Source organism: Mauremys mutica, chromosome 6 (assembly GCF_020497125.1).
Source record: "Mauremys mutica isolate MM-2020 ecotype Southern chromosome 6, ASM2049712v1, whole genome shotgun sequence".
NCBI classification, from domain to species: Eukaryota; Metazoa; Chordata; order Testudines; family Geoemydidae; genus Mauremys; species Mauremys mutica.
In genome coordinates, this window is record NC_059077.1 from 90486702 (window position 1) to 90499212 (window position 12511).

At 44.4% G+C, this 12511-nt stretch overlaps 1 protein-coding gene across 1 annotated transcript in view; it reads right to left on the minus strand.

Moving 5' to 3' along the window:
- The window catches only part of DOCK8 (dedicator of cytokinesis 8), a 144007-nt gene that overhangs the window by 85921 nt on the left and 45575 nt on the right, over nucleotides 1-12511 (minus strand). The window contains exons 8-10 of the mRNA XM_045020497.1: nucleotides 4125-4248; nucleotides 2049-2261; nucleotides 901-986 (exon numbers count right to left, since the gene is read on the minus strand). Coding sequence (XP_044876432.1) covers nucleotides 901-986; nucleotides 2049-2261; nucleotides 4125-4248 — 423 coding nt within the window. The remainder of the gene's footprint in view (nucleotides 1-900; nucleotides 987-2048; nucleotides 2262-4124; nucleotides 4249-12511) is intronic.

Below are 12511 nucleotides of genomic sequence, written 5' to 3' on the forward strand. Positions count from 1 at the left end.
GTGTGGGAGACTCCTCCTCCAGTGGCACATTGATTCCTATGCCACCCCAACTCCCAGCCTCTGGTGTGAGAGATATGCCTGGAAGAAAGGGGGTGTGGGCAGAGCATTCCTACACCCTAATGATCCCTGACTGCCATAACAACTTGGGGGGGGGGTGTTAGCAGCTGGCACAGTTTAGAACTGCTTTGAGGTTGCTGTCAGTTAAGCATGCAGGACTGATTCTTGTTGGTCTGATGTTGTGGGAAGCTGTGGTTAAGTTGCATTTTCACCTAGGCTAGTGTCATTAATTTAATCCCTATGGATATCAGTCACATCTCTGAAAATCTGGTTCATCTTCAAATAAGAGGGTCTGGGATGATGCAAACATTACTCTTGTCATGCTGAAATGGCATTTGGCAGGACTTTCACATTCACTATTTCTTGAAATTAACAATCATTTCTGAAGTAATGTCCTTTAATAATATGTAGGCGCACACACAGATGACTCCAAGAGGAGCAGGAGAGAAATTGGCTATCTGCTTGTACTTTCTCATGTTTTCAGAAAAACAATCATAGCCATGAATAACAAAAATTAGCACATTCCTGACACAGACTGCTTCTCTATTTAAAAAAAACCCAACAACACACCAAATGAATTTGCTCTTATTACATGGTTTGGGTGGTTTTTTACCCCATTGTCTCCTTGACCATCTGAACATTTCTTTAACTGCAGATGGACAATTTCTTTACAAGTATCAGCCAAAGAAAGAACAAGGAATCCAAACGGACCTTTGACATTAGAGACGTCTTATAATGGGTGCTAATGAAATATATTCCAACTGATATACAAGTTTTCTACACCGCAAAAGAATAAGCATGTGATGGTCACATGAATCCTGAGAGAGACAGAAAGACACTTACTTCAGTGACTGCAGCTTCACCAAAATCCTGTTGCCCAGATGTTCCTTTGGGCAGTCTGGAACGGGTCGTATCTCCACTGCATCCTCCTATTATTAACCACATTATTAGGCACTTATTAATTACGTATGGAACCCTCACTCAGTGTAACCAGACAATTACTATAAACAAACTGCAATGTATTGCCTTCATTGAAGTGTGTTCTCCTTCACAAGGAGGAAAGTAAAAATTGACAATTAATTTGGGGCTGGACCCCACGACTATTCTGTGTTTGTACAGTGTCTAGTAAAATGGAGTCAAAAATAATAAATGTAAACAGATTTGGACCTTTGACCACAATGCCTGTATTTTCCACACAAACCATTTAAAATAAAGGGGGCCACATGGTAGCACTCCCACCCTGATCCTAGCACAATACACATCCAAACATTCCCCTTCCATGGCTGTAAGAGAGTTGCAGACTTTATCATCACTGCAAAACAGGATGTGATTTTCAAATCAAGAGAGCTATCTCGATGAAAAATCCTAATGGAGACAAGGCACAGGTAGTTTTTACCTAGATGAAGCTAATCAAGATTGACACCTTTTTGCTCTGAAGACACAACCTAATCTTCAGTGGACTTTTTTTTTTACCTCCTGTTAACTGTTTGCCTATTAATGGGAGGTACCTAACACCTCTGTAAAGGGCTAGAGTGGACACTCCCCACCCATTTGTTCCCCTAGAGTAAAGAATGTTTGTAGCCTTCTACACTGGGGTGAATTTCACTGGGCCTTAATGCTTCCACTGGTATCACTCATACCCTATCCCATGTGGAAGTTAAGGGATGGGTGAATCAAATTTTGACTTAATTAGTATGTTAAATACAGCCAAATATTTACTTACAGTCAGACCCCAACAGCCATATACAAAATGTCATCTGAATATCAGTCCATAGCTCATCCCTAGGGAAAACGCCCCCTCTGAATAAGGAGCAGACGCTGTAGCTGTGTAGCCAGAGAGGCCTGTGGAGCTTCCTTGGATCAGCAGACTCAGAGGCAGGGGGCTCTAATTCCCATATTTATTAGCGGCAGAAGAAATGAATATACTTTTTAAGATTTTCTATCTAAAAACGTGACACTCAAAGGCACATGTTGAAAGTCTCAGCGCTCACCTCGTCCATGGCTGGGTAGAGGGCAAAGAGCTCTGCATGCCTATTGGCTCGCCGTGCTTCTTCGTTCTGCCTTTCAAAGTCCTCCACACTGACATGCTGCAGCAGATTCTCCAGCCGTGGGTCAGGCTGCAGGCTGCGTAGATTAAAGTCACACGATGTGAGGGTGGTTCGTCCGGTCTCATCACAAAGTACATTTAAGGGCCTGGGAGCTTCCTGTTGAAGAGAGACACAAGACTGAAATCTCTAACAAAAAAGAGATTGGGGTTATCCTCTTTCAAATATTTCCTCAAACTCACCCATGCTGCTAGGCCTGTATAACATTTGGCGACAGATAGGCAGACAGTGTGCTATGACCATGGCTGATTACACGACTCGGTCCTCTCCGTTTCCTTGTACTCTGCACTTGCTGCCTCTCATAATAGGCTTAGATTATAAACTCTTTGGGGAAGGGGCAGTGATTCTGTTATGTGTTTGTACGGTGCCAAACACAACAGGGCCTCAGTTCTTGACTGGGACCTCTAGGTCCTACCACAAATAACAGATAATAATATATTACAGTTACTTTGTAAAATTGCTCTATTATGCATTACTGAAGACTTTTAGACCACTTTGTATCATTTAGATTTCTTTGCACTGTGGCTGGGAGTTACAGTGTGAGATTGGAGCTGTACTGGGTATGGTGACACTAGTACTCATGAGCTGGCACTACTGTTTAAAAGGACCCCAAGTAAAAACTCTGGTTGTGTAGTTGCGTTTGCTGCTAGAGTTGGGGCAGTGGTGAAGAAGCTAGGCTGTGTGCCTCTTCTTCTCCAGGCCTGCTTCTGGAGGGGAGTTGGGAGGATTGGGCCATGAGTTACCTTCCTCATTGGTCCCAAAGTTCAAGAGAGGGGGTAATGGGATAGGAGCTGCCTCACTCCTCAGTCCCACTGCTAGGAGTGGAGGGGAAGAACCAGTTGCAGTTTGCCTCCCCCTCCAGTCCCACTCAAAAGTTTGGAGGTGTGAGGGAAGTCAGGACATGAGTTGCTGAGACTATATGGGACCCAAAAGCCTAGTGATCTAGGCAGTTCCTTTTTTAACTTGGCTCTGTGCTCAAGAAGGACGACAGGATGGTAAAAAATGGTGGAAGAGAGTTATCTGTGCTCACTTTTGAAAACAGAAAGGAATCGGGTAATCGCATAGGTTAGAACAATAACAGTAATATGGTTTGTACTCCATTACTTCAACTACACTGGGCCAGATTTATCCCAGGTCAGTGTCAGTTGCTGCTCCTGACCTTGGCAGAAGCCACCTCTGCAACATAATTTCTCCAAGGAGGGGGGCAAACAAAAAGAACTAAATCCTTCCCTTCTACATCACCCCAGCTGGATGCCAGCACAGTCAGTGCAGTCCAGGGAAACAGTGAAGCAGTACACGTCATCCTCCTCCACCAGCGGGGCTTGCTTTTATTGAAGACAGTGGCAAAACTTCTACTGTTTTCAATGGTGCAAGATCAAGCTCCAAAGCTGCATGTGTATGCATACACGGGGGCTGAAAACTCAGGGGGACAGTCGCAGATGCAACACTGCCTGCCCTCTATTGAGGTCAACACCCCTTGAGGTGCAGTGGGCCTGGCTGGTGCTAGGAGGGGTTTTTACTCATCAATGCCATGAGCTTGCCTCAACATACTTGCACTCTAGCAGTGGTTACAGAACTTCGCCTTAAAGGCATACATGCATAAACAATGTGCACATTGGAGTTATACTGCAAAACATAAACAAAGCATAACATACAAATAACTATATTGGTTAGAGAGCCTTCTTTAAAGGAAGGTAGGATATTTGAGAATCTAACTGAAATACAGCAAAGAATCCTGTGGCACCTTATAGACTAACAGACGTTTTAGAGCATGAGCTTTCGTGGGTGAATACCCACTTTGTCGTCTTGCATCCGACAAAGTGGGTATTCACCCACGAAAGCTCATGCTCCAAAACGTCTGTTAGTCTATAAGATGCCACAGGATTCTTTACTGCTTTTACAGATCCAGACTAACACGGACTAACTACCCCTCTGATAATTTAAATAGACGAAGAACAATACCTGATAGCTGGCATCATTGCAATCCAATGTTTCCGATTCGAACGTTTGTTTTTGAAGGGTCTTATGAAAATCCCTTCGGGATCCCTTTTTTTTAAAGGTGCAAGTTTCTGAATTTCCTTGGTTTCTTTAAACAACACAAGCCGGCCAGTCAGGATGTCAGGAGAGTTAATGAAAATAAAATAAAAAACAAAGTAAGTAAATAAAAAAGGTTCCGTTTGAAGTATTATTGCACGAGGGCAGTGCGGCACTGCTTTAATGGGTTAAAGAATGCAATGTTTATTTGGGGTACCACTCTGTTTGCAGGCTCTTTTCATCATAATGTTTTTTAAAAGGATCCTACGTTTATATCACTATTTGCAGAGAAAGGAGCACTGCATCTCAGCTCTTACCCAGTGTAGTTAACAGAAGAGCCTGATGTGGGCACAGTTCCTACAACTGGCTCCTCAAAGGCTCCAGCTCCTACAGGGTTTGATTTGAAGGTTCAGAACCCTGATTAGGAACATTTGCATTCTGGCTGGTTCCCTGCTGGTGCAGTTACATTATAGGGAACACACTAGAAACTGGTCTCTTCTGAACTGCTGTTATGGTACCTCAGCTTCAATTTGCTGCGTCAGAAGACACATCTAAGGCAACCCAGCACAAGTAGCCAGCACTATTTGGCATCTTCAAACTGTGCACTTGTAGAGTTATACAGAGTAGGAAATATATCGTTAACTCTGATTTTTGAAAAGCCAGATAAAAGCAGAGAGGAAAAATAACAAGCATGTGGTAGCACCTCCAATAACCAAAACATAATTTAATAAATTGTGATTATTTAGTATCAAAACCATCAAAACTTGGTATGGAAGAAAAGTCTGTATAAGAAATCCTATCTGTGAATGTTATCAACAAAATATGACTTTAATGACCACAATGGTCAAATGCCGAAGAGGTCAAACAAAGAAACATATTAGTGGATGTGTTGGAATGTGCACTTTAAATAAGAACCACTGCTAGGTGTCAAGCAGATCCTACGGTACAGCATGTGCTGACATAATCCATACTAGTATATTAGAGTGCAATAATTTGTAAATCCAGCAAACCCTGATGACAAGAGTGTTTTACAGTAAGGATTCCAAACACTACGTCTCACAATAGTGACACGGCAGTATTCAGCATATTATTATAGAAGACTGCAGTATACTTTGTAGAAGAAAGCATTCACTTACTATGGATTGCAAGTGGACTCATTCAGTGAACTGACACTTACATTACAGCATTAAAATCCAAGGTTTAATGACATTCAATGATAGCGTAGGTCAGTGGTTCTTAGCTTGCAGCCCAATCAGCACACAGCTGCGGCCCATGTGACACTTTCAGGGCCATACAGGTAGTATTGGATGCAGCCCACATAACACATCATGGGTCACATATGTGGCCCACGATGGTAACTAAAGTTGAGAACCACTGGTGTAGATGGTTACAATAGTTTAAGTTAGATACTCTATAAGCAGCTGAGGTGTGTGACATGCCACTTGTAAGGTATGCTGTTGGAATTCATTCAATTTTATCTAGGTTCTTCTGCCATGATCATCACTGTAGTACCAAAAGGCCTCCCAGCCTAGGCAGACAGACTTGTGCTAGTGGGGCTTGCACTAGCATGCTAAAAATAGCTGTGTGGACATTGTGGCACCAGCTCAAGCCTGCCCCACCCCGAGTCCAAGCTCAGATAGCCGTGTGACTCCAAGCTCTCTCGTTACTGGAACCCTATATGTTGCAAATTGGTGAGTCAAATGCAGTTAGGGGAATGGTCTTGCATACTGACCTTTACAAGTCACATTTAGTACTCTTTTTGGGTTTAAATCAGACCATTAGGTCTAATCTAGGTCTGATCTAACCTAGTATTTTTGTTTTGGTTTCATCTGCATAGCCCATGTTAAAATTTATAGGAATCATGAGTTACATTCCCGTGCATCTCAATGAAAATATTATCCTAACTGCCTCAACAAGGTTAAGATATGCCATAGAAATGAATTCAGGACTTACAATGACATTGATGAGATGATGGCATCTCTTGTTATTTTATTTTTAAAGGCCATCTCACAGGTGTCAGAATCAGCACGCATCCCAGATCTAGGACAGCGTGTTGTCTTGCAGTAAATAATACGGAAGCTGGAACTGTGCTTAGTTTAATCAGGGACTGAAAATGACCGCACCCTCATAAAGCAGTCTGACCAAAATCCAAGAGACCTCTTCAGTTCACAAGTTTCATAGCACAACTCTACTATATTGTTTGGTTGGTCTGGTTGATTTAAGAAGTACAATTTATTCAAAGACTTATTATACATTACAATTCCCTCTTAATTCTGAAGGGATATTTAGTAACCTTCAGAGCTGTAAGAATGAGATCTTTATTGAGGATACCGAGAGGCCAATATTACTTGCTGAAAGATATGCGTTCAGGAACAGCCTGGCCTGCATGCACATCAAACTGGGTACCTCATGAGTCCTGACCCTCTTCCTCCAGAGCCACCCATTATACTACAAAGATGATCTCCCAATACTATGCATAGATAAATGTGCTGATCCTAAGACACATGCTGCTTTTTTTGTTTGTTTCAAATGGCACTCCCTTGTATTTTATTTAATGTAGCACACCCAATACATTCTGTATTTGATATGATAAAAGGCAGGCACAGTCTCATCTACACTCAGCTTGCTCACTCAGTGGCCTTTTGCTGTGGAAAACAAACAGAAATGTCTAACAATGGCATTGCTGGCATACTGCAAACTAATTGCCAGAAAGGAACAGTACAGACTACTGCTCTCCCAGATTCACTTCCCAGCTTAAGTATCACAATTTTGACAAGCAACAGGATCTCTGGGTGAAGTGCATATAAAGAGGTAGGATGGAAGGCAAAAGGGAGCATAAAATGATGAAATGCTGCAGATCAGAAGGGTAAAACCACAGCAAGTTTGAACCCTAATTCAGCAGGCAACAAATTCCATAGCACAACTCAACTATATTTGGGGAAGGCTGCTGTGGTGCTAATTATTCCCTGCTGCTGTTGGCAATTGTGCCAAATACTGTAGCAATGTCATGGTTTCATTTATAACATTGTTCAAGAGAGAAATTAGGAATAAGGAAGTAGATATCATGAAACAGGATTAGTCATTTAAACAGAAATTCAATGAGTTCAGAGCTCTGTTGAATAATTTTAACAGTAAAGTCTTCTACATTCAGCATGATATTTATGAAGTATCCGAGTGACATTTTTAGTGCCATCTCAGGAATGCATACATTTTGATATGTTCTGTACTAACTTTTTATAGCCATTCTCCTTCTCTCAGTTACAATATTCTGATTTGCTCAGCTTCCTTTCCATAACCTTTCCAAAGCAAAAACTAAGCACCTTAATGCCTTGATGCCTTGCATAAGTCATAATAAGTAATTATGGATCAGGAAGACACTTTTTTTGCCATTACATTTGGGGAGTAACTGAATTATATGCACCAATGTGTTTTAATTTTAATTGTTTACCAGTTCACTGAGAATGTAAAATGAAGTCATAAAAGAGAAGGCACCATTCCTTGACATCCCTGCTCTCCTTGAGTGTGACCTTGTTCTGGAATTGCCTTAATCACCCAGGAGGATAGACAGGAACTCTAAGCTGTTTTATTTTAAAGCCCCTAACATTCAAAAAGAGGTTTTATTGTTCCTGGAGGTAAAGCAAGAAACCATCAAAACCTCAGCAAACAGTTTTAATTATTCAAGTGCTTAACTTTCTTGTCAACTACTGAAGGTACCAGAAATTACTTTTTTTTTTTTCCTCCTGCTTCTCCAAAATTTTCATGGAAAATACTCATTTTGAAAAGTTTTTCTAATATCACCACATGATGGCACTTAACACTGACAAAGTGACAAGCCCTATTTTCAGTGAACAGCCCAGACTGCTGGCCCAGAAGAAGACACTCCCCCTCCAAGGAGTAAAAGCAGAGCCTTCCCAACTGCTATAGCAGCCTCTGGGCCGAACAGCCCCCAGAGCCATCGCCACACTCCCAGTCAATGGTGGGGGAATGACAGCAGTTATGGACCTACCAGCTATCCAGTCGTGGATGGTGGCCAGTATTCAATAACATGCAAGAAACCTCCACTGGACAATTATGGAAAAACTTGCAGTGGGGAGCATCAGAAATAAGTGGTCAGTATAACTATGTTGCTATGGGGTGTGGATTTTTCACACCACTGAGTGATGCAGCTCTATTCATAGGTTTGTAGTGTAGACCAGACCTAAGCAAGTACATTTTTCCTCCCTGATTGAATCCTGATCTGATAATTTCTGCTGCCTCTTCTACATCTCTTTCTCTTCTTCAACCCCCCCTCCACCCTCGTCTCTCTTCGCAGGAACATTCCAATTTCTTTTAGGAGAAAGTTGACAAATGACATTAGCTGCCTCATTAATCCACATCCCTGAAGAGTGTTTTTCTACCACCCCTTTATCTGCTTCCTAGATCTTCTGACCCTCTTCCAGGGCTGGCTCCAGACCCCAGCGCGGCAAGCACGCGCGTGGGGCGGCCCTTTCCAGGGGGGCGGCAGGCTGGGCCGGCGGACCTGCCGCAGTCATGCCTGCGGGAGGTCCACCGGAGCCCCGGGACGACCGGACCTGCTGCAGGCATGACTGCGGAGGGGGCGCTTGTCCCGCGGCTCTAGTGGACCTCCCGCAGGCATGACTGCGGACGGTTCGCTGGTCCCGCGGCTCGGCTGGACCTCCCGCAGGCATGCCTGCGGCGGCTCAAGCGGAGCCGCCGGACCTGCGAACCGTCCGCAGCTGCGGGAGGTCCAGCCAAGCCACGCAACCAGCGGACCCTCTACAGTCATGCCCACGGGAGGTCCGCTGCTCCCGCGGCTCCAGGGCATCTCCCGCGCATGACTGCTTGGGGCGGCCAAAAAGGTAGAGCCGCCCCTGCCCTCTTCCGTTCCTTTCAGCTGTACATCACCACTCCCTGCAGCTTCCAGTTTAGAGGAAAAGTGGGTGTGAAGAGAGCTCCTCAGTCCTCTATGTCAGCGGTCTCAAACTGTAGGTTGGGACCCCAAAGTGGGTCCCAACCCTGTTTTAATGGTGTCGCCATGGCTGGCAATAGACTCACTGGGGCTGGAGCCCTAGCCCAAGCCCCACTGCCTGGGGCAAAAGCCAAAGTCTGAGCCCCACGGCCTGCAGCCAAAGCCCCAGGGCTTCAGTCCTGGGCAGCGGAGCTCAGGCTTCAGCTTCAGCCCTGGGCTGCGGGGCTCAAGTTACAGGCCTTCCCACCTGGGTCTGAAGCCCATGGGCTTTGGCTTTGGCCCCCCACGCCTGGGGCTCAGGCTTTGGTCCCTCCTCCTGGGGTCATGTAGTAATGTTTGTTGTCAGAAGGGGGTCGCAGTGTAATGAAGTTTGAGAACCGCTGCTCTACTTATTGGGCCCAAGGAACTGTGGTTGGCCAGGCATAAATTAGAGAAGCCTTTGAGTGGCATACATCTCAACTCATTCTCAGCTCAGCATTGAGCCAACCATGTGTCCACGCACATATACATATTATATATATGCAGCAGAAATATATACACATGCAAAATACTTTTGTACATCTGAGGATTTCAAAGCACTTAATAAATATTAAGTAAGCCTGGTTTGAGCATTGGCCTGCTAAACTCAGGGTTGTGAGTTCAATCCTTGAGGGGGCCACTTAGGGATGTGGGGCAAAAATCTGTCAGGGACAGTACTTGGTCCTGCTAGTGAAGGCAGGGGACTGGGCTCAATGACCTTTCAAGGTCCCTTCCAGTTCTATGAGATAGGTATCGCTCCATATTATATATTACAATGCCTTTCCAAATTGTGTATTATTATTATCTTTTTACAGATTGACCAATGCATAGTTTAAATAACCTATTCAAGGTCACTGCAAGATAGTAGCAAAATCAGGAACAGAACAGAACCTATATTTTCTGGCTCCCAATTCTTACTTTGATTCCTCAAATATTTTGATACAACTGTTCTCTAAAAACACATATGCATTATTCCCTTTACCTGGATGACCAAGATAGTAAAACATACCATAAGCCTGAGCATGCATGTACAGTATTTGTATGACTTCATTTACATCTATATGTACATAATTCATTAGAGCATTTTGTAATATTCTACATATGCTATTGTCTGTCTCTATTACTTTACAGCTTAGTCCATTTGTGCACACGGACAAATTTTACAAGGTAGTTCCTTTATTGATTAAATGAGGCATAAACTTGCAGGGCATTTACCAAAAAGAATTTGTAAAGGGAGTCACAGTTAGCTAGCATCGATGCTCTGTGTAGTGTAGATATTCAGAGTGAAATGCATTATCATTAGTAACTCTAGGGTTGCCAGATGTCCGGTTTTTGAATGGAACACCTGGTCAAAAAGGGACCCTGGAGGCTCCAATCAGCACCACTGACTGGGTCATTAAAAGTCCAGTTGGCAGCACAGACAGGCTCCCTAGTCAGCTCTGCACAACTCCCAGGAAGCTGTCAGCATGTCCCTCTGGGTCCTAGGTGGAGGGATGGCCATTGGGGTTCTGCACGCTGCTCCCACCCCCAGCGCCAGCTCAGTAGCTCCCATTGGCCAGGAACACCTCAACCTCCTGCCCCAGCCTGGAGCCCTCTCCTGCACCCCAAACTCCTCATCTCTGGCCCCACCCTACAGCCCGCAGTTGGAGCCTTCTTGCACCCCAACCCCCTGCCCCAGCCCAGTGAAAATGAGCAAGTGAGCGAGGGTGGGGGAGAGCGAGCAACGGGGGGAGGAGGGGATGGAGTGAATGGGGATGTGGCCTCAGAGAAGGGGGACCAGGGGGTGGGGCAAGGGTGTTCGTTTTTTTGCAAATAGGAAGTTGTCAACCTGTGACTCGTGTGACAATGTGTAAATGAATCCGCCAATGCTCATAAGAGTTTAGAGCCCATTTCTCCAGCACCTATGTACCTAAAACTCCTATTAACCTTAGTGAATAGTCTATGTATGAACTGCAGAACCATATAGAACAGAACTGGCCTTCAGCTGCTCCCAGGATCAGGGATGCACTGCCTGGCTGGACCCAGAGGTGTGGGCCTGTATTGTAGTGAGGGATGGGCCATAGAGGCCAGAATTAAGGCTGTCTGCAGAATTTCAGCTGGCCTTCCACACTCCTGAATGTTTCACTCTGCAACCTGAACATTGTTAATGTTTTCTTCTGTTGGTTTGGCTGGGTTATTTTTATTTTTTATTTTATTTTATTTGGGTGTAATCTGGGGCATTTGGGAGTTGACAGGTTCTATACAGATGTCAAATATTTACTGCTCCTCACCCAAGCAAACCAGTTTCAATATCCCATCGTCCCCTTTTTTAAAAATTATATTTAGGCTTGGCAGGATTTGGGGCCCCCCAACCCCTTGCCACAGGCAAGTAGAGAGTTTGTGGCTCCCCTCAGCATCCCAGGCTCCCTGGGCAGCTCTTACCACTCTTATTACTGCCCGGCTCAGCTCCTGGCATGGCCAGGGGGCGGGGCACATGCAGAGACTTTAGAGCCCCGCCTCATGGCCACGCTGGAAGCCTAAAGGGAAGAGGAGAAACAGAGGGTGGGGCCACGGAGGGGGCAGGGCTTCTGCATGTGTCCCGTTTAGAATTTTGAAAAGGTGGTTACCCTACTCTCGCCTGTGCTGGGAGGCCCTGCGGGCCTGCTGTCAGCGTGGGGAGTCCCCCTCAGGCACACTGTCAGGGCAGCCCTACCCCTAATCCTGCCCTGAATTTCCTGCAACTGTGAAAATTCAGATCAATAAAAATTGGGGATGGGGGAATGCTTAAAACCCATAGTTTTGTGCAACTGAGAAAATTTAAACCCATAAAAATAATTTTAAAATGCTTGAAAATAAAAAATTTGAAATGACAAAAAAAATAAAAATGGAATTCAGCCAAGCCCATCTATATGATAGGATTAATTTACCAATTGCTATAAAAGGAGTTGCAAACAAACAACGCACTTCAGCCTGGACACCCACAGTAGGCAGAGCACAGGTCCTACCTGTGACTCCCTTTAATGTTTTTTAAAATACTCCTCAAAATAGCTAAGGGGAGTTGAAGCATTTAGCAACTCTCAGGCCATTGCTAATGGGGCTCTTAAAAAGGTACGTCACTGACTTTGCACCTTGAATTGCATTGACCAATATAAACTGAGGAAATAGCTTTGCAACTGCTCAAAGTATTATCTGAAACAAGGCAGCTGACTCTGACAGTATGCTAATGATCATATGACTGCAGTCAATTCTCATGGGAGAGAGACAGACACACAGAACTCATGCTTAGGCTACTGACATGTTTCTCTTTCAAGTCTCCAGTGGAAATCAGTTCATGTGAAAATTCTAAATT